Source organism: Barbus barbus (assembly GCF_936440315.1).
Source record: "Barbus barbus genome assembly, chromosome: 2".
Classification (NCBI taxonomy): domain Eukaryota; kingdom Metazoa; phylum Chordata; class Actinopteri; order Cypriniformes; family Cyprinidae; genus Barbus; species Barbus barbus.
In genome coordinates, this window is record NC_136730.1 from 5,575,448 (window position 1) to 5,595,626 (window position 20,179).

Here is a 20,179-nt window from a genome sequence, read left to right on the forward strand (position 1 = left end):
TAGGAGTAGCTGGTAATGAATCTGCTGACGAATTAGCAAAAAATTATTTAAAATGGGAAGAAATAGATTTTAATGTTCCATTAAGTAAAAGTGAAGTTAAATCTATTATTAAGTAAAATATTATTAAAGAGTGGCAGGAAAAATGGAATACAGATAATAAGGGGCGGCATTTATATAATATTAAAAAAATGGTAGATCCTAAGAAAAGTATAAACGGTAGAAATAGGAAAGAAGAGGTCATAATGACTAGGATGAGACTTGGACACTCAGGATTGAACGCATCGCTCTTTATAATTGGAGTTCATGAGACTGGTTTATGTGAGAATTGTGGGGAGAAAGAAACAGTGGAGCATGTGATATATGATTGTAAAAGGTGGGGAAAGAAAGGAATTTATATATTTAAATGAAAGGTAAATTAAGGTAAATAAGGATTTGGAATATTTGTTAGGTTATGATTTTAATAGAGATAGAGTAGGTTATAGAATACTAATAGAATATATATGTACTACTGGATTAAGTGAAAGGATTTAATATAGAGTAAGGATGCTTTGGTCTATTCCAGATTTTAGGGTCCAGTCTGGAGGAGCTGAACACGCAGCGCCAGGTGGGGCTTTGGGAGATGGAATGGGATGGAGTATCAAAAAAGTCTATATATGGATGGATATGTGAGAAAGAGGCGAGAGAGAGAGAGAAAAAAAAAAAAACTGATCATAAGAAATCATGACTGCATAACAGCAACGGTAGGTGGCGATATGCACAATGAATGCAACGCGCCAAAAAAACGGAAGAAGAAGAAAATTATTCAGCTCGAATTATTCTGAACTGAGCATCATGCCTGAACCCGCGAAGTCCGCGCCCAAGAAGGGCTCAAAGAAGGCCGTCACCAAGACCGCCGGCAAAGGAGGAAAGAAGCGCAGAAAGTCCAGGAAGGAGAGCTATGCTATCTACGTGTACAAAGTGCTGAAGCAGGTTCATCCTGACACCGGGATCTCCTCCAAGGCGATGGGCATCATGAACTCTTTCGTCAACGACATCTTCGAGCGCATCGCCGGTGAATCGTCTCGTCTCGCTCACTACAACAAGCGCTCCACCATCACATCGAGAGAGATCCAGACCGCCGTGCGTCTGCTGCTGCCCGGAGAGCTGGCCAAACACGCCGTGTCTGAGGGCACCAAGGCTGTGACCAAATACACAGTTTGCTTGAGTGTCTTTACAGGGATCCAACATGAGTCCCAACCAAGAACAGAGACAGATCAGAGACACAAAGGCTCTTTTAAGAGCCACCCATGTTGTCTTTCAAAAGTGCTTCACTGCACTTTTTTTTTTTTTTTTAAATAGCCATAATACAGGGAATTAACCAACAGTCTGGAAATAGTGAATTATTTGTATTGTTTACTTAAAAAGAAAAAAAAAGTGTTCTGCAACTTAGTGGAGTGTGTTTAATGCAATGACTCTTAAAGTGTTTTTGTGGATTGTATTGAGCGGTTTCAGATGAGTTACACGTGTGACACCGGATGGTCGCTGCTGAGAGAAGTTTGTAAAATACCTCTGCATCAAAATGTGGAGTTTGATGTATTTATTATTAGTGCTGTTATCAATTTTGTAATTGTCAATCTTGTCAGTGGTCTACGGAAGCGTATTGCATTCACTTGAGGAAAAAAAATCTACTCTGTTTTTCTGAATTAACGATTTAATTATCTCAGAATTACGAGATAATTTTTCATTAAAAAAAAGTTTTTGCTCTGTTTTTCTGAATTAACGACTTAATTATCTCAGAATTACGAGATAATTTTTAATGAAAAAAAAGTTTTTGCTCTGTTTTTCTGAATTAATGACTTAATTATCTCGTAATTCTGAGATAATTAAGTCATTAATTCAGAAAAACAGAGCAAAAACTTTTTTTTTTATTATTATCTCGTAATTCTGAGATAATTAAGTCGTTAATTCAGAATAACAGAGCAAAAACTTTTTTTTTTATTATTATCTCGTAATTCTCAGATAATTGTCGTTAATTCAGAAAAACAGAGCAAAAACTTTTTTTTTTATTATTATCTCGTAATTCTGAGATAATTAAGTCGTTAATTCAGAAAAACAGAGCAAAAACTTTTTTTTTTATTATTATCTCGTAATTCTCAGATAATTGTCGTTAATTCAGAAAAACAGAGCAAAAACTTTTTTTTTTATTATTATCTCGTAATTCTCAGATAATTAAGTCGTTAATTCAGAAAAACAGAGCAAAAACTTTTTTTTTTATTATTATCTCGTAATTCTGAGATAATTAAGTCGTTAATTCAGAAAAACAGAGCAAAAACCTTTTTTTTATTATTATTATCTCGTAATTCTCAGATAATTAAGTCGTTAATTCAGAAAAACAGAGCAAAAACTTTTTTTTTTATTATTATCTCGTAATTCTGAGATAATTAAGTCGTTAATTCAGAAAAACAGAGCAAAAACTTTTTTTCATGAAAAATTATCTCGTAATTCTCAGATAATTGTCGTTAATTCAGAAAAACAGAGCAAAAACTTTTTTTTTTATTATTATCTCGTAATTCTGAGATAATTAAGTCGTTAATTCAGAAAAACAGAGCAAAAACTTTTTTTTTTATTATTATCTCGTAATTCTCAGATAATTGTCGTTAATTCAGAAAAACAGAGCAAAAACTTTTTTTTTTATTATTATCTCGTAATTCTCAGATAATTAAGTCGTTAATTCAGAAAAACAGAGCAAAAACTTTTTTTTTTATTATTATCTCGTAATTCTGAGATAATTAAGTCGTTAATTCAGAAAAACAGAGCAAAAACCTTTTTTTTATTATTATTATCTCGTAATTCTCAGATAATTAAGTCGTTAATTCAGAAAAACAGAGCAAAAACTTTTTTTTTTATTATTATCTCGTAATTCTGAGATAATTAAGTCGTTAATTCAGAAAAACAGAGCAAAAACTTTTTTTCATGAAAAATTATCTCGTAATTCTGAGATAATTAAGTCGTTAATTCAGAAAAACAGAGTAGATTTTTTTTCCTCAAGTGAATGCAATACGCTTCCGTAGTGGTCATCATAAACATGCTCGTGAGTAGAACCATCTCTGTGCTGATATCTTCTCTCTGAAAAGAAACCATTTCTCATGCACAAGCCTGTAAACCACATGTATTTTATATATGATTGAGTTGGCCTGTGGGATTAAACTGTTCTTGGTCTGGCGTCTACCAGAGGGGAGAAGTTTAAAGAGAACAGTCATTGATGATCCGTCCTGCCTGTTCCCTCATTCTAGTAAACACGCGTCTGGATGGAGGGCAGGGGTGGCCCAATGATTTTCTCAGCCATCCTAATGGTCAGCTATAACATTTTTGTCAAGTTTGGTAGCCGAAGCATACCAGACAGTTACTGAGGTGCAGGACCGATTCAATGACAGCTGACTTCCAAGTACCTGTTGTATGTTAACCTTCCTCTGTTAAAAGTACCTCTTTTTTTTTTTTTGCTTGGGCGTCTTCACAGGGATCCAACATGAGTCCCAACCAAGAACAGAGACAGAATTTGAAGTCACATCTACTCATATTAACATTTGGACTAATATAAAGATGGGGCGTTCTTGTATATTTGAAGAGTTTATTTGCAAGAACAGATACGTTTTTTTGTTTGTTTGTTTTTTTTATTTTCAAAAGTCATGTTTTTTATGCTATTGTTTTTGATTGTGTTAGCTGTATTTTTATATTAACTGGAATGCACAATGAGAAAACATGACTTTTGAAAATTGTTAAAAATGGAGTTATCTGCTTTTGCAAAGGAACTCTTCATTTTATGTAATTGAACTTGTCTGTTTTTGATTGTATATGTGTCATACAGTGTTGTTATTGATAATTTTACAGCACATTGATCGACGTACTGTTGCTTTAATCATTCTTAGAAACGATTCATTTATATCTCTCTGTACCACCAGAATACTCTCAATGCCTTTAGTATGGCCAGGAAGGGACACAGATACCTTTCTCCTCTAAATAATTTTTTTTGAACTATAGCTTATATAGATCTATTGCAAGAGGTGTTGTGTAAGGACTATCCAAAATATGAGAAGAAAATAACAAGTAGGCCTTAATATATGGGGATTTCCAGGCACAAAAGGGGAGATCCATGAGGACAGTAGCACTGTCAGGCAGAATGAGCAAAAATAGAAAAAAGCCCTTTATTTTCATCATGAGCACCAGGAGGCGCTGTGCATCTCATCGCAAGATATAGGCTGTATCCGAAATCGCTCCCTATACCCTCAAATAGTGCACTATTTGAGGGGACGGCCATTTTAAGTGGTGTTCGAAACCATAGTGGATGTTCTCGAGTGCACTCATTCAATCCCACAATGCACCGCAAAAACGAGTGTACAACCGATGTACACTCAACGGCTAGAGAATCCCCAGAATGCACTGTGAGAGTCGCGCGCCGAGTCAATTCCCACGTCTAACCAGAAGATGGCGCCCGCAGCTGAATCATCCATTCATTGATTTTAGAAGCACTCGTCCACGGCGTAATACAGTGGAATACAACAAAGGTACAAAATTAATTGTAAATTGACTATTAGGGTTTATACATAATTTCTGTGACAGAGTTCAAGATAAAACCTTCAATCTTACTATTGGAGCTGCCCGTATCAAATGATTATTTAACAGGAAGCAAACTATGCAAAAGCGGCAGTTCTTCCGGTGCATTCAGTGTCCGAATTCACTCACTCGTTTTCATTCACTCCTTCAAGTGAACTATATGAGTGGACTAATGTAGGGAATAGTGAATGAGGGTATAGGGGGCGATTTCGGATACAGCCATAGACTCAGCTGCTGTCTGCTTGTGCTGGTGTTTTCTCCAGTCGCAACTACAGTAAAAAAAACAACAAAAACTAATTGTTGAAACAGTTTTTCAGAGTAAACTTAACCTTCACATGTAATAGAGATACTGCATTTAGAGACTAAAATAGGCAACTAGTGAGCTTTTATTTTAACATTGTCTGATCAAGTTCACCGCATACACTTCATGATTTGATGTAATGATAGTCATAAATGGCTGGTTTCTTTCTCAAAGCATTGGACAAACACTTTGACCTTTGGCCTTGCCCTTGATGACAAGGATGCAAACTTGGGCAGCTTGAAGTGCACAATATATGCGTGACGGATCTTCACTTCCTGTAACTGTAAGCCACACGGGGAGACCAGCTAAGACCACCCAAACCGTTTAAACTAAGTTTTTAACCGCAGAGCAGATCACATTTTCACCTGTTGTCACAGCATGTGTGTGTTTTTATCAGTTTTGTTCACAGGTTCAAAGAATGATGTGAAAACAGATCTGGTTGTTAGTTGGCCCAGCATTTCTGCGTGGGCTTGAACTGTGGGGTATAAACTTGGAAAATGAGAATATTTAGGAATTTATTTAGTCACTGCATCATCTTTTATCTTTGGAAATCTTCATATTAACATTTAATGCACACATGCTCTCTCAGTTTTAATATATATTAGCAGAGACTTACATTTAAAGAAACTTACAAAAGAGGAACAAAATGTATTTGCCAAAGGGCCAACAATAACATGGTGGGTTTAACCAGTTGTTTCTGTGTGTCTCAATCAATATTGTGTCATACTTACCCACAGTGTGAGCAATTCTATTATTTACTGGATGTCAAGTTTCCCAGCCTTGACATCAATTTGACGTCAAATATTACTCAAGACTTGATCAAGAGACTGTAACATTATTTTCAATTCAATTGTTCCAGTGGTAATTGGGTGAAAATAGAAAGTTAATCCCACCCTGAAATTTAATTTTATATGTAGTTTAATTTATATGTAGACCAATATTTGACATTCAGTTTACATCAAATCAACGCCATGTTAAGTTTTTTAATGTCAGTTTGATTTGCATGTTTAAGCAGTTTTTTGCCGTCAGCGTCATCTATCTATCTACCAGTCATGCTTAGTTGAATTCCTAGAGGACATGGGAAAAAGTTGAGCTGTGGTTTTGTGGTTTGACTTCTGCTCTGTTTCTGGTCATTCTATTTTTGTTCAGGAAGACTCAGTGCACTTCTCACTTAATTATTAATACACACGTGGGAAACAAATGAACATGTTTTATATCTTCTTGTAGCCAAAACCAGATCAACTTCATTCATGAGTCACCCATGTGTGCTCATCCTTTTTTTGGGGGGGGATGAAAACAACAAATTGTATTTTGAAATGTATTATAAATGTATATTTTTTATTGCTATTTCATACTCAGGCTAATAGTAAGCCTGGCAAATCCATTAAACAAGAATGATCTTTAGCTATTACAGGAATCTGTAGGAGAAGACCTGAACTAACTGTAGATGAGGGTGATGAAGATGGAACATGGTGCTCTTCTTCTAGTTTAATCAGTAGGTGTGCCAGTCTGATCAAAATACTGTTGATATCTGCTGTGTACGGGGCTGCTGCATTTAGTGTTTGAATGTACTAAAAGAAAAGTTAAATATCTCTTTCAAAATAGATATTTTTTTCTGTCTCTCTCAAGACCCTCCCTCTGCCCTGACGTAAGAAATGATCATAAAAACACAAGAAGTATCTGGTTTTGAACACACAATATTGTGGCAGCATGGGGTCCAGCGCACCGTCCCTCACCCTCTGTGAGTATTTGATTGTATTTTATAAACATTTACATTTATACATATAGCAGTTTTTTAAAGCAACTTGCAAATGCGAAATAACACAAAGCGATTAATCCTAAGGAGGCAATAACATGAGAAGTGATAATACAACGTTTCAAATATTGCTTTACATCACACAGCTTCGAACATCTGAATACAGACTGGAACTGTTTTACGGAATAATTTCACAAGTTTACAGAGAAAAATATGAGTTATAACCCATTGCTGGAATGTTTAAATATTGAACTGAATATTGTTAAATACAGTAAGAAATTTGGCTGGTATGGTTAGGAAGGGCATTTCACCAGAGAGGAACAGTTAAAGGAATAGTTCGCCCAAACTTTAAATTCAGTCACTCTGGTGTTGTTCTAATGCCTTTTACCTTTCTTTCTTCTTTGGACCACAAAAGAGAAGTTAAAAAAAAAACATCCTGTTTGTGCTCGTCCATATAATGGCAGTGTATAGCGACCAACCTCAAACTATAAAAAATATTTTAAAAAGTTACAAAAGTATCACAGAATGATTCAGTGAGATGTGCACCATATTTTCAGTGTCTTCTGGAGGGTTTGCTTCAGTAGACAAGCATCACTCTGTTGAACTTGATGCGAGTAGTAACTGTTAACCAATGAGGAGAGATAAAGAGAGGTGTAAGGACTTTTCTTGTTGCTGCTGCATTCTGTATCATTTGTGACCCTGGAACACAAAACCAGTCATAAGTAGCACGGGTATATTTGTAGCAATAGCCAACAATACATTGTATGATACATTTTTGTAAGTTTCCTACTGTAAATATATACAAACTTAACTTAATTTTTGATTAGTAATATGTACTGCTAAGAACTTCATTTGGACAATTTAAAGTTATTTTTCTCAATATTTAGATTTTTTTTGCACCCTCAAATTCCAAATATTGCCCCATCCTAACAAACCATACATTAATGGAAAGCTTATTTATTCAGCTTTCAGATAATGCATATAAATTTCATAAAATTGAGTTTAAGCTTATTATCCTTTCGGAAATTATTTTTATATCTGTGGCAACTCCTCAGTGATCAACAACAATAATTAACAAATGCCAATTAATTGGAGCCAGCATCAAACCACATCCCTTTCACAACAACAGAGTCACTGCCTTAGATGTAAAAATGTCAACTGTGATATCACAAAGATTTATTTAACAGAGCTATACTGGAAGAAAGGATCTTTGAGCATGGGCAGTCCGTAATAATGGTACCCTGTACCTTCGACCACATGGTAGTAACTCATATTCACCATAAAGAGGATGTGATGCATCCTGAAGAATTGCATGGCTTTTCCTCACAACTCGAAATTCACATTGTTTTATCATACTATGCTGTTGTTTACCTGCAATCTTAATGGCCATATTAACAATTTTATTAGGTTTGTTCTTATTTACTACAGACACTGAGAAATACCAAGAAACAAAGCAGAAAGTCAAAATACTCTCCACAAATGAACGATAGAATAGAGAACGATAGAGTCAATAAACACCAAACTGTCGCAGCTTACGCATGAAATACAGTCGTTGCAACCCTTTCTTATAAACAGCTGCTGTATTTATATCTCATGTCAGTTTTTCGTCAATGATTAACCCTAGATATTTATATTCATTTACAACTTCAGTGCCCTCACCACTGACAGTTATTTGTTTGGTGTGTGTCTCTTTTTGTTCTAAAGTCAAATATTATTTCTTTAGTTTTCCTGATGTTGAACTGAAGGAAACTAGATTGACACCAATCAACAAACTCATCCACACCGCTACAATAGTCCACTTCATCCTCAGTGATCAAACCAACAATTGCCATATCATCTGCGTATTTGATATTAAAAACATCAGATGAGGAACCACTACATTCATTTGTGTAAAGGGTCTATAACACTGGAGAGATAGTACTTCCCTGTGGGGCCCCTGTGTTGGTAACAATAGGGCAAGACAAAACAGAGTTTACCCTAACACACTGTACTCTACAAGTCAAAAAGACTCAACCCATCTAATGAGTCTACTATTCACACCCAGCTTAAACAATCTTTCCATTAGAATATGTGGTCGTTTAGTAATAAATGCAGAAGAGAAATCTATAAACATAACACGAGCATATCGTTTTGGTTGATCAAGATGACTATAAAGTCTATGCAGCGTATTCAAGAGGGCATCTTCTGTGCTCCTCCCCTCCTAAATGCAAATTGTAAAGGATCAAGTTTGTCTCGCACATCAGAAAGAACACGTTCCAATAATAATTTTTCAAAACTCTTCATGACAATAGATGTCAAAGCTACCGGACAATTATCATTTAAAACAGCTGGTTTTGATATTTTTGGCACAGGCACTACAAATGAAAGTTTCCAGACAGTGGGTACAGAGCAAGTATCCACAGACACTTGAAACAGATGACTGTAAATAACATTAAACTCCTCCCTCCCTTAGTACCCTTCCAATTATTCTATCAGGACCCGCTGCCGTCCTTGTATTAACCCTTTTAAAGGCCATACAAACTTCTTCCGATGTTATAATGACCCTTTGCCCTACATTCAATTGCTGTCTAATCAAATCCCGCTCAGTTTTAAAGTCTGATGTCTCAAATCGTCCCCACAATTACCCATAAATGATTTACTCCTCTCCTGTCCTATCATTGTATACACTCCCTGCCATGCCTGCCTTTAATTATTATCCCTCATCTTTCTCTCAATTTTTTGCTTATAATTATGTTTACACCTCATAATAATTTGCTTAATTTCTTTTTGCATTACTTTAACCTGTGCTCTATCACCCATCTGAAAAGCTTGCTTTTTCTTCTTCAATACTGCTTTTAATTGCTCGTTTATCCATGGCTTATCATATGGATACCTTTTAATACATTTACCCCCAGTTTCACAGACAAGGCTTAAGGCTAGTCCTAGACTAAAATGTAAGCCTGAGCTGTTTCAACTGAAATAAATGTGCACTGACTGATCTTAAAATATGTCAATGCCTTTGTTTTGTCTCAAGATGCTCACCAGTAATGTTTTTTTCTAAGCATGTTTATAAAAAGTACTTAAATGTCCTAATTGAACTATGGCCTAATCCTGGCTTAATCTAAACCCTGTCTGTGAAACCAGGCCTTAGTTTTAATGACATTAGCCACACAAAAATGTATATAATCTGTCACCACATTATTTAGCTCATTTAAATCCTCACTGCTATCCATAAAGACATGCCATGCAATCAAAACATCCTCTAAGACAGTCCACAGATTCCTCATTCCATATCTGGATGGTTCTCAGCTCAGGCTTGCTGGTGTTAAGCCGCTGTTTATAAAGAGGAACCAGATGTATCAAATTGTGGTCTGAATCACCCAAGGGTGGTTTTGAGTACCCTTTATATCCATTATTAATATTTCCAAAGCACAAGACAAGCACCCTTTCTGATTTCAAATGTCTGTATGTCTTCTGCCTCTCTGGTCTAGAGACCAAAAACTTGGTCAAGCCGCTTTGGCTCTCTATGATGGAGACTCGGGGCGTGCTGCATCTGTTGTTGTCTCACTGGACGAAGACTTTGAAAGTAAAGTATCTCTTTCCTCACAGGCTGGAGGCTCAGAACACGGTCGTATCTGTTTTTGCCTCACAAACTGGAGACTTAGGACTTGGTATCTGTTATTGCCTCTTCCCACATGGGCCAGAGGCTCAGAACATTGATGTTTCTGTCTCTATGAATGGGAGATTCAGAACAAGTGTACCTGCTGTTGTCTCTTTGGATGGGAGACTAGTGTATCGGTTGCCATCTCCCTTGTAGTGGGCTGCAGGCTCTGAACGGTTATGTCTGTTGCTGTCTTCCTTGTAACAGGCTGGAGACTCAAAACTTTGGTGTTTTTGTTAGTGTTTCTCTGGATGTGCTGGAGACTCAAAACAAGGAGTGTCTTTGGGGGAGGTACCTTTATCTCTTTCCAACGAGGAGGAGATTGCAATCTGGTGCTTCTCCATTTCCAGACTGTTTCCATCAGAGTGGGGGATCATGGTGTGGCCCACCCTTCTTTCCTCCTGAGGAGCTTATTTGCATAGTCCAAACACACATTTAGAAGTGTCACTAAAGTATTACCAATGCATTATTCACTTTTTTGCATTATCCAAAACCAGAATACTGGCAATGTTACAAACACATTGGGCATTATCATACACCTGACGCAATGCGGCGCCAGGCACAGCGCAAGTGTTTTTTGCTAGTTTCAGCCCAACGCAGTTATCATTTTCATTTCATTTTCCTGCACCATGTTGTTTAAATAGCAAATGCATTTACATCCATTTGTGCGCTCATGGGCGTGCTGGTCTGAAAACACGTGTGTTCAGGCGCATTGTTGGCACGTTGCTATTTTGAGGCATCTGAAATAGACTGTATTTTTTGTTATTTAAAGACCGCATTAGTAATACTAATATGCACCTATAGGCAGGTCCACAACGCACGTATACTATTTTTATTACACACACAGGCAGCACACAAACATGCCAAATATTAAAAATGAAAGGATTACAATGTAAAAGATTATTATTGTGTAGGCTACATAAATATAAAAATGCCTACATGTCATAATGGATAGTCATTGCAAGTATCAGAATTAGGCTGTCCCAACACGAACACGCCCCATATCATAATCCCACCCTTGACACTAATTGACAGGTTTCCGTGTAAGGCATCGGAAATGGAAATACAAAGGGAATTGCGATTCCATTTGAGTTTTGGCTGGCTACATACGCGACGCTGAGAAAGTGAAAAAGCAGAAGTGGTAATTGAAATTACTATTTAAATATGACTGGGTCAATACTCGTAAGATATGGGAAACACAGATGCAAACGGACTTTGCATTTCCATTTTAAATTTGGCAGTCACTGTGCGTTCGCTTAAACGAAAATGCAAACGGTAATGCGCGATTTGCATTTGCGTTTGGATTGTCACATTTTATGCATCCACAAATTGAAAACGCAATTGCAAATACAATTTGCAATTCCGTTTGAATAATGTCCGGAATATCATCGCAACTGGCTCTTAAAGTGAATGGGAGATGAGACTCTCTGATTGGTTGATTGCATGTCATGCCCAAAACACCCCCATTATTCATTAAGAGAATAGGAACAACCCTTTTAGACCATGTGCCAGGCATGCTGACCATTTTGCCATCATTAAACTAGCAAAAGTGCATTCAGACATCCCCTAAGTGCACCGCTTTAGACCATGAGCTTAGATCGTTAAAATAGGGCCCATAAAGTCCAAACATTATGACAGAAGATTGAACTGTCATGCATGCATTCATTTATCCATCAACAGCTGAGTTTGTGCAAGATGTTGTACTACACGTTGCTGTCAATGAGAATACTTATTTCTCTGAATAAGTATAAGATGTGTGTGTTGTAGTTTGCATCAGTTTAAGGTTTGATAACATAACATAAATGGATTTGGATGGAACTCTGTGATCTCTCTCTTTGTTTCATCCACTGCTGCTGCGTCCAGAGGTCCTAAGGAATTTGTAGGGCACTCACAGGCCAAAACCTTAGGAATCAGTCTGTTGGTGGGTGAACGGCCAAAACAGCATTTTGACCAATAGGAAGTCCTTTCCTTCTTTCACTCTAAGAGGTGTCTGGCTGTTGTCCTGGCTAGTTAATTTGATGGTGTTGGACAGTTTGCTTAGTCCACCAAGATCCAGTCAAAATGTAGCAAACCTTTGTCCACTATTGTGGTCAGAGAGGGGTCCTGCCATAAACCCCACCCTGGAATGTGCTGTCCACCACAATAACATATTCTGGAAGTCCAGCCAGAAGAGTTTTACAATATAGTTTAAATATTTCAAGGGCCTTGGTGAGAAGCTGTGCAGCTCAGTAAAACATTAAAGACTATCCCTGGTTTCTGACTGATCAGTTTGAAATTATTGTTGTCAAGCCTACAGTGTAGCTATATGTTGAAATTGTGCTGGACAGTTGGAATAGCTGGGAAGACAAATTGATTTTGGAGTGCTATGATCTCATTGAAATGAAGACAGAGAGTGTGTAACTCCAAAGGTACAGTGGTAATGGAGACATACTAATGTTTTTTGGTTCATCGTTTGCTGAAGTGGTTATTTTATATAATGCACCCAACTGAAAAATATCTTGCTATATCAAAATTATTTGCAAATGTTGACAAAATTTGCAATGTCACTATTGCCTATATATCACTATAGTAAAGAATGGTGGAGCACTGCAGAAGCACAGCAGACTCCATAGGCCAAGTTTGTAATAAATCTCTATTGTGCATTCCAGTAATCTTATATAATGATGATATGGTCAACTACAGTTTAATAAAAAAAAATAAAAAAAAGGGAACTGAACCAATGCAAATTTTCATATTTTTTCATTTAAAACCCATTCATGTCATGTTTTTTTTTTCATTGTATTTTTTATAATAAATGCTTCAGTTTTGTTTGTTTGTTGTTTTTAGTGCTGATGCTATACAGCCACTCTGGACTCACTCAAGGTAAACAATTCATTTATATATACATTATGTACATATATTATCATATCACATCCCTCAGTTTTCAGCATAACAGGTAAACATAAATATGAATGCAGAATATGGACATATAAATATGACTATGGACCTTCAAATATGATCTAATAAGCTCATGATACAATTTATTATTGCAGTGATATGTTTAATATTGTAGTGATGCATATACATCAGTGTGTAGAAATGAAGTGGAGCAGGGTGCAGCCTGGTGTAAAAATCAACAATCCTTAATGACCAGAGATGATTATTGACATGCAGGGCTGCTATGGGTGCAATGGTTTCTGGACCCCTGAATAGCATATTAACTTAGGTCTCCCTCGGTAGAAATCACATTCTGGGGCCCTCTCTCTGACTATAAGGGAATCGTCCTAACCTTCCCCCATTACAGCGCCCCTGCTGACATCAGTCTATGTTGTATGTATGCAAACTGAAAATAAACACAGACAAAAAAGACAATTACATTGCTTGAATTGTAATCTATTAATATTTACTTGTGTTAGTTGAAGCACAACCTGTAGTGAAGGTGACTCCAGATCAGCGTGTGTTCAGAGGAGAGACAGTCACTCTCACATGTGACATACAGAGAGCAGGAAACAGTCAGTGGAGATACAGCTGGTTTAAAGATGGTTCAGTCATCAGAGACGTCACTGAGAGAGTCTACAGCATCACATCAGATGAGTCTAACAGTGGTAAATACAGCTGTGAAGTAAAGAGCATCAGTGATGCTGTTACACTGACTGTATCCGGTGAGTTTTCATAGTCAGATCTGTTTAATGCTCAATTAAATCAAAATAAAAAAAGCACCACTCAATCAATAGACTGTCTATAAGATGAATGATTATGCAAGTTACTACACACTGCTAATGTATAGCTTTGGAATACTATGTATTCATCATATCAACTGAACTTTACTAATTATTAAAAGAAAGAAAGAAAGAAAGAAAGAAAGAAAGAAAGAAAGAAAGAAAGAAAGAAAGAAAGAAAGAAAGAAAGAAAGAAAGAAAGAAAGAAAGAGAGAGAGAAAGAGAGAAAGAGAGAGAGAAAGAGGTTGAACAAAGCTTTATTATAACATTCAATCCAAAATTTACAACAAACTCATTACTGTTATTATTTTCTCAACAACAATAAAATCAATTTAAAAATTAAAAAACAAAACTCCATCATCAATAACACATATGGCATCATTAATACCCCAAATTCCTAAAAAACTCTCAACATTATTAATTAATTTATAATGTGAAAATTCAATTTTTATCCTTCCTTTTACCATGCACTTCAACATCATTTCTGCATCTAATGAACCAAGTTCTAATTCTTTATTTTTCCTTGTTTTCCACATTGCAAGTTTTGCTGTACCAATTAAATAATTTAACAAACACACTTTTCCTCTATCCACCACTTTATATTTGAGTCCCCCAATAAAAACCTCATTGGAAAACTCTTCACCAAAACCCTGAAACCAAGCATTAAGCAACCTAAAAAGATTTCCAAGTCTCGAACATCTTAAAAACAAGTGTTCTACAGTTTCTTCAAGCCCACAAAACCTACACTCCCCCCAACTGCTGGATTCAGATGTGCTACATGTCTGTTTGTAGCTATGGCCCTGTGAATAATCCTCCACTGTAGATCCGCTGTCCGCTTCTCAATTGGAGGCTTATACAGGGCTCGCCACCTATCCCTCACTAAAAAGTCTGGCTCCATTGTCTCCATCCACTTGGAAAAACTGTACCTGTTGAGTGAGTTCATGTGAATAACTTTCACTGTAACGTAGTACAATGCTTTTTTCGAAACAATGTCAAACTCTTCCAGTGGCGGGGTTTTAAAAAACAGTATAGATCCATCAAGTCCTTCTTCTTGTTCTCTACTGATAGCAGGACTTATTTTGAACCTTGGAAAAACTCCTTTCAGTTGTTGTACCTTCCCTCCAGCAACAAGATTCCTGTAGCTGCTTGGCAGGACAGCAAAAATGTCATCCCTCAGTTTCGAAGCAATTCTTGTTGAGCATAAACCAGACAATTCTTTAAAAGTTTCCACCGAACTCCATCCACCATTATCCAGGAGATGTCCCAGTTTAGTAACTCCATTCTTTATACAAGTTCTCCGAATGCTTACTGATGACAAAAATCTGGTCTGAATCAGTGGATTATTAAATAAGGGTTCCTCGTTAATCCAGTCCCCAGATTCATCCAACTTTCTCTCCACTTTCAAGACCTTACTCCAAGTTTGTAACATTGACTTATAGAAGGAAGTAAGATTGTTTAGTCTCAGCCCATCCAATTCTAGTAAAAACAAATGTTTATCCAGTCCAAAACTTTCAACCTTCTGCAGAAATGCACATGCCATCTGTATCCACGATAATTCTTCTTGATAGAGCAATTTCTGTACCATTTGCAGTCTGAAAGAAGCGATTCGACTCTTCACATCCACCAGACCTTGACCTCCTTCATGTACTGGTAAATGGAGTACTGCAGCTCGAGTCCAATGTTCACCACTCCAGAAAAAGTCTACAATTGTCCTCTGTATATTGCAAACCAGTTCGTTTGGTGGTTCCAAAACAACAACTTTATGCCACAATGTAGAAGCTGCTAGATTATTTGCCACTAAAACTCTCCCTCTATAGGATAATTGTGGCAATAGCCATTTCCATTTAGACAATTTAGCTGCCACCTTCTCCAGCACTCCCTCCCAATTCTTCTTTTTAAAACTGTCTTTTCCTAAAAAAACACCTAATACTTTTATACCCTCCCTCCCCCATATCAAACCTCCTGGAAGTATTGGAGGTCCAGTGTCTCTCCACTGGCCAATAAGAAATCCCTCGCTTTTATCCCAATTAACTTTAGCTGAGGAAGCCATCTCATATTGCCCAATGCTTGCCTTCAAAGCCATAACATCATTTTGTCCAGAAATACAAAGAGTTATATCATCGGCATATGCAGACATATACACTTTAAATGTTTCCTTTACACCTGCAACTAAAAAACCCCCAAGATTCCTCCTTAACTTACATAACAAGGGTTCAATTGCAAGACTATATAATTGTCCAGAAAGAGGACAACCCTGTCTAATACCTCTTGTAACTTTTACTGGAGCGCTTATTCCGCCACCAACCTTAATCAATACTGATACATCAAAGTATAACAACTTGACATATGCAATAAATTGATCACCGAATCCATAACTCTTTAAAACCTTGAAAAGATAGTCATGATCCACCCTATCAAATGCTTTTTCTTGGTCTATTGACAGGATACCCAAATCAGAATCATTTATACAACCATAATCAATCACGTCCCTTAAAAAACACAAATTATCTATTATTGAACGCTTTGGTATACAATATGTTTGATCTTTATAAATCAGCATATTCAAGCAAGTTTTGAGCCTATTTGCAATAGATTTTGATAATATTTTATAATCTAAACATAATAAAGACACGGGCCTCCAATTTTTTAAAAATCCTAAATCCCCCTTTTTTGGTAATAACGAAAGTACAGCCCTCCTACAACTAATAGGAAGTACTTCGTTTTTAATACTTTCTAATACCACTTCATAAAAATCCCCTAATATTCCCCAAAAATGTTTATAAAATCCCGCTGTTAAACCATCTATTCCTGGTGAACGACCCATAGACAGTTGTTGCACTGCTTCTGTTAATTCTCCATAAGTGATTATATCATCCAAAGCATTCCTTTTTCCTTGCTCCAACTGTGATAAATCCTTGAATAAGTCCTTCGCACTATCAAGGTCACATTTCTCAGCACTGTACAACACCGAAAAAAAATCAACTGCCAACTTTCTCATCTCAGATGGATTTGTTGTCAAATTTCCATTTGGACAACGAAGATGATGCATCTGTTTATATTGCACAGTCTTTTTTTCCAAGTTAAAGAAATATGCAGTTGGGGCATCCATGTCCTTAACGGAACAAAATCTTGACCTTACAAGTGCCCCTTTCACTTGTTCTTGCAACAAAGTTCCAAGTTCTTGTCTCTTCTCATTTAAAATTGTCCCATTGTTCTGTACTCCTTTTTTATTAATCAAATCCTCCTCCAAAATGCTATTTCTTTTTGCAAAGTTTGTATGGTTCTTTTCACATTCATAAAGTTATAAGCAGAAACATTTTGACAAAACTCTTTAATTTGTACCTTACCCACATCCCACCATTGACTAAGATTTTCAAAATCACTTTTTCTTTCCTTCCATTTTTCCCAAAACAACTTAAAACTATCACAAAAACAATTATCTTTTAACATTTTTTCATTAAAATGCCAATAATACTTAGGTCTTGAAGTTTGCTTTATATTAAAATCAAACATGATCAAATGATGATCAGAAAAACCATTTGGCAATATCGATGCACTGATTACCCTATTTTCCACCATTTTACTTAAATAAAATCTATCTAGTCTGGCCCCACTGACCATATTTTCCGCTACTTTAATCCATGTATATTGCCTTACTCCTATATTCCTCCTCCACACATTTATTAAATCGTATTTCCCCATTATACTGGACAGTGATTCACTAGAGTGACTATGTGGTTCTTCACCATTCCTATCAATTAAAAAATTAATAGTGCAATTCCAGTCCCCTCCTAGCACAAACCAAATATTATCATCAAATTTTTGAAGTGCTTTATGTAGTTGATCAAAGACTCTTATTCTTTCTAACCCATTATTTGGAGCATATACATTCACCAACACAAAGGCATGTCCTCCATACTCTATTTGTAATAATAATACCCTCCCTTTTTCAACCTCCTCAGTATATAAAATATTAACATTCAAACCTTTTTTAAATAATATGGCTACTCCAGCACTATTATTTTTCCCATGGCTTAATACCAGATTTCCTTCCCACCATCTGTTCCACTCAATTTCATTTTCATCATTACTATGAGTTTCCTGTAAAAACACAACATTAACCCGATTTATATGTAAAAACTCTGATACTACTGCTAATTTACCCCTATCTCTTCCTCCATTTATATTTAAGGAACCCACTTTTAAATTCTCCATAAAGAGGTTAAAATACAAAAGGGACAGAGACAGAAGGAAGAAAGAAAACCACATCATGAGAATCACCCAGTGCTTTTTAATCATTACTTTTTAAAGGGCAACGATCCTTTACTTTTCCTCAGCTTCGTAACAAATTTCTTCAATCTAAACCTCTTCTGCTTACTCAATGCATCATAACTCACTGTGCGCTGCAGTACTTTCACTGATACAATAAACTTTTCCATATCTGGGAAGAAATCTTTCACCTCTACCGCTTTACCAAAACTTGTATCCAAAAAATCATTAATCTCATCCAAAGAATACATCTCCTCCATATTTTGAGACCCGATCTCAGAAATATCAGAAAGCATGTCATCATCCCTTGTTTCTTCCTCTCTCACCTCCTCAATACAAGTCAACACCTTGTTTATATTAACTACTTCATTCATCTGAACAACCTCACTGTCCTTGCATGTTTCCAATCCAAGGCTTTCCCCTGTTTCTGCAGTCTCATCAGGAACAATTTTTCTTTGTCCTACACTACTACACGATGCAACATCATTCCCATCCCTTTCTTTTATGTCCTTATGAATCATTTGTTCTTCATTAGATCCACTTCTGATCTCTGAATCAACAAGCGTACTTACATCAGGAGTCGCTTGCTCTTCATTGGATTCATTAGCTACCACGTCAACAACGGAACTCGGTGTAGCACTAACACCGCTACTTCCAGCCTTATGTGGACATGTAGACTTCTTATGCCCCACATCCCCACATTCATAGCACTTTAAACTTCCTGTACTAGCATAAACCATATACGTCTTCCCTTCATACGAAACTCTGAAAGACACATCCAAATCAGGTTGTTTCAGAAACATTGCCACCTGTCTCCTAAATGACATTACATGTTTTAAAGCGGTATTTTTACATCCCAATGGAATCGTTCTTAACGAACTAGCAAACTTTCCAAAACATGAAAGTGCACGTTCGATTTCATCATCAGGGATGAATGGCGGTACATTTGAAATGATCACCTTTCTTGTCGGATTTGCTAGCGGTGAAACAGCAACAAAAAGTCCACTTACCGAAACTCCACTGCTTACTAGACGGTTAACCAGATTCTCCTCCTTTAAGAAAACCACCACAGCTTTATTCATTCTTGAGGCCGAAGAGATGTTGTCATATCCAATTTGTTCTCCAATCGATAATAAAACTTCCTCCACCGCTACACTTGCTTCAACCTCACACCTGACGCCATGACGGAGTGACAATGGCTCTTCCCCACCCTCCGGCCGAGACGCCATCTCAACCCCGTCAACAGTCCTCCCTACGGCACTCCAAACACACTTTACTTTCTAAAATCTGACCTTTATATTTTTCCGAAAGTTAGAAAAAAGAAAGAAAAAGAATAACAGATAAATAAAGTCACGTTCAATCGTCCTCTCCGCGTGAACTCACACGCACCCCAACACTCCCAGCATGCACTCCGAAGAGAGAGAGAGAGAGAGAGAGACGTTTAAAATTCTTTACTCAATCAAAAATTACATTACACACTCAGCATTAATACAATAAATGTTCAAAAATATTCACCAAACAAATGATAAAGAGTTTTCTTCAAAAAACACAAACAAACCGCTATTTACACACCATTTGTTCATAAATTCACCCATATTTCCAGTAGTTTTAAAAAATATATATTCTGCCCTTATTCTTGATTCAACAAGTGCTGTAAACAGAGTCAAAACTTTAACAATTCTTCCTTCCAGAGCAAGTCTGCAAGTCTTCCACATAGCTAATTTTGCTTGCCCAAGTATAAAATTAGCAACAGTACAGCGATCCTTGTTCACTTTAGAATACCTACAGCCATAAATAAAAAGTACTTTGTTAAACTCAAAACCCAGCCCATCAATAATTCTTTCCAGCAATGCCAAAAGTGGCACTAACCTTGGACATTCAATAAAAACATGAAAGACAGTTTCATGACTATTACAGGCATGACA

General features: G+C 36.6%; 2 protein-coding genes across 7 annotated transcripts in view; both read left to right on the plus strand.

Annotated features, from left to right (window-relative positions):
• Window positions 1-831: 831 nt before the first annotated feature.
• Window positions 832-1,344, plus strand: LOC306876957 (histone H2B-like; the record flags this gene model as incomplete). Its single annotated transcript, XM_079428428.1, has 2 exons — window positions 832-1,194; window positions 1,339-1,344. 2 exons carry the CDS (start codon window positions 832-834, stop codon window positions 1,342-1,344), a joined length of 369 nt encoding a protein of 122 aa, XP_079284554.1.
• A 5,241-nt stretch (window positions 1,345-6,585) lies between these two features.
• LOC306842985 (Fc receptor-like protein 5) overlaps window positions 6,586-20,179 on the plus strand; it is a 51,718-nt gene continuing 38,124 nt past the window's right edge. For 2 of the 6 annotated variants that reach the window (XM_079374237.1, XM_079374236.1), the window contains exons 1-4: window positions 6,588-6,632; window positions 13,114-13,149; window positions 13,507-13,596; window positions 13,683-13,928. In XM_079374237.1, the coding sequence (XP_079230363.1) occupies window positions 6,602-6,632; window positions 13,114-13,149; window positions 13,507-13,596; window positions 13,683-13,928 (403 nt within the window). In that variant the 5' untranslated portion in view covers window positions 6,588-6,601. Of the gene's footprint in view, window positions 6,633-13,113; window positions 13,150-13,506; window positions 13,597-13,682; window positions 13,929-20,179 lie in introns of all 6 variants that reach the window. The other 4 variants (XM_079374238.1, XM_079374240.1, XM_079374239.1 and 1 more) reach the window with 3 other exon arrangements.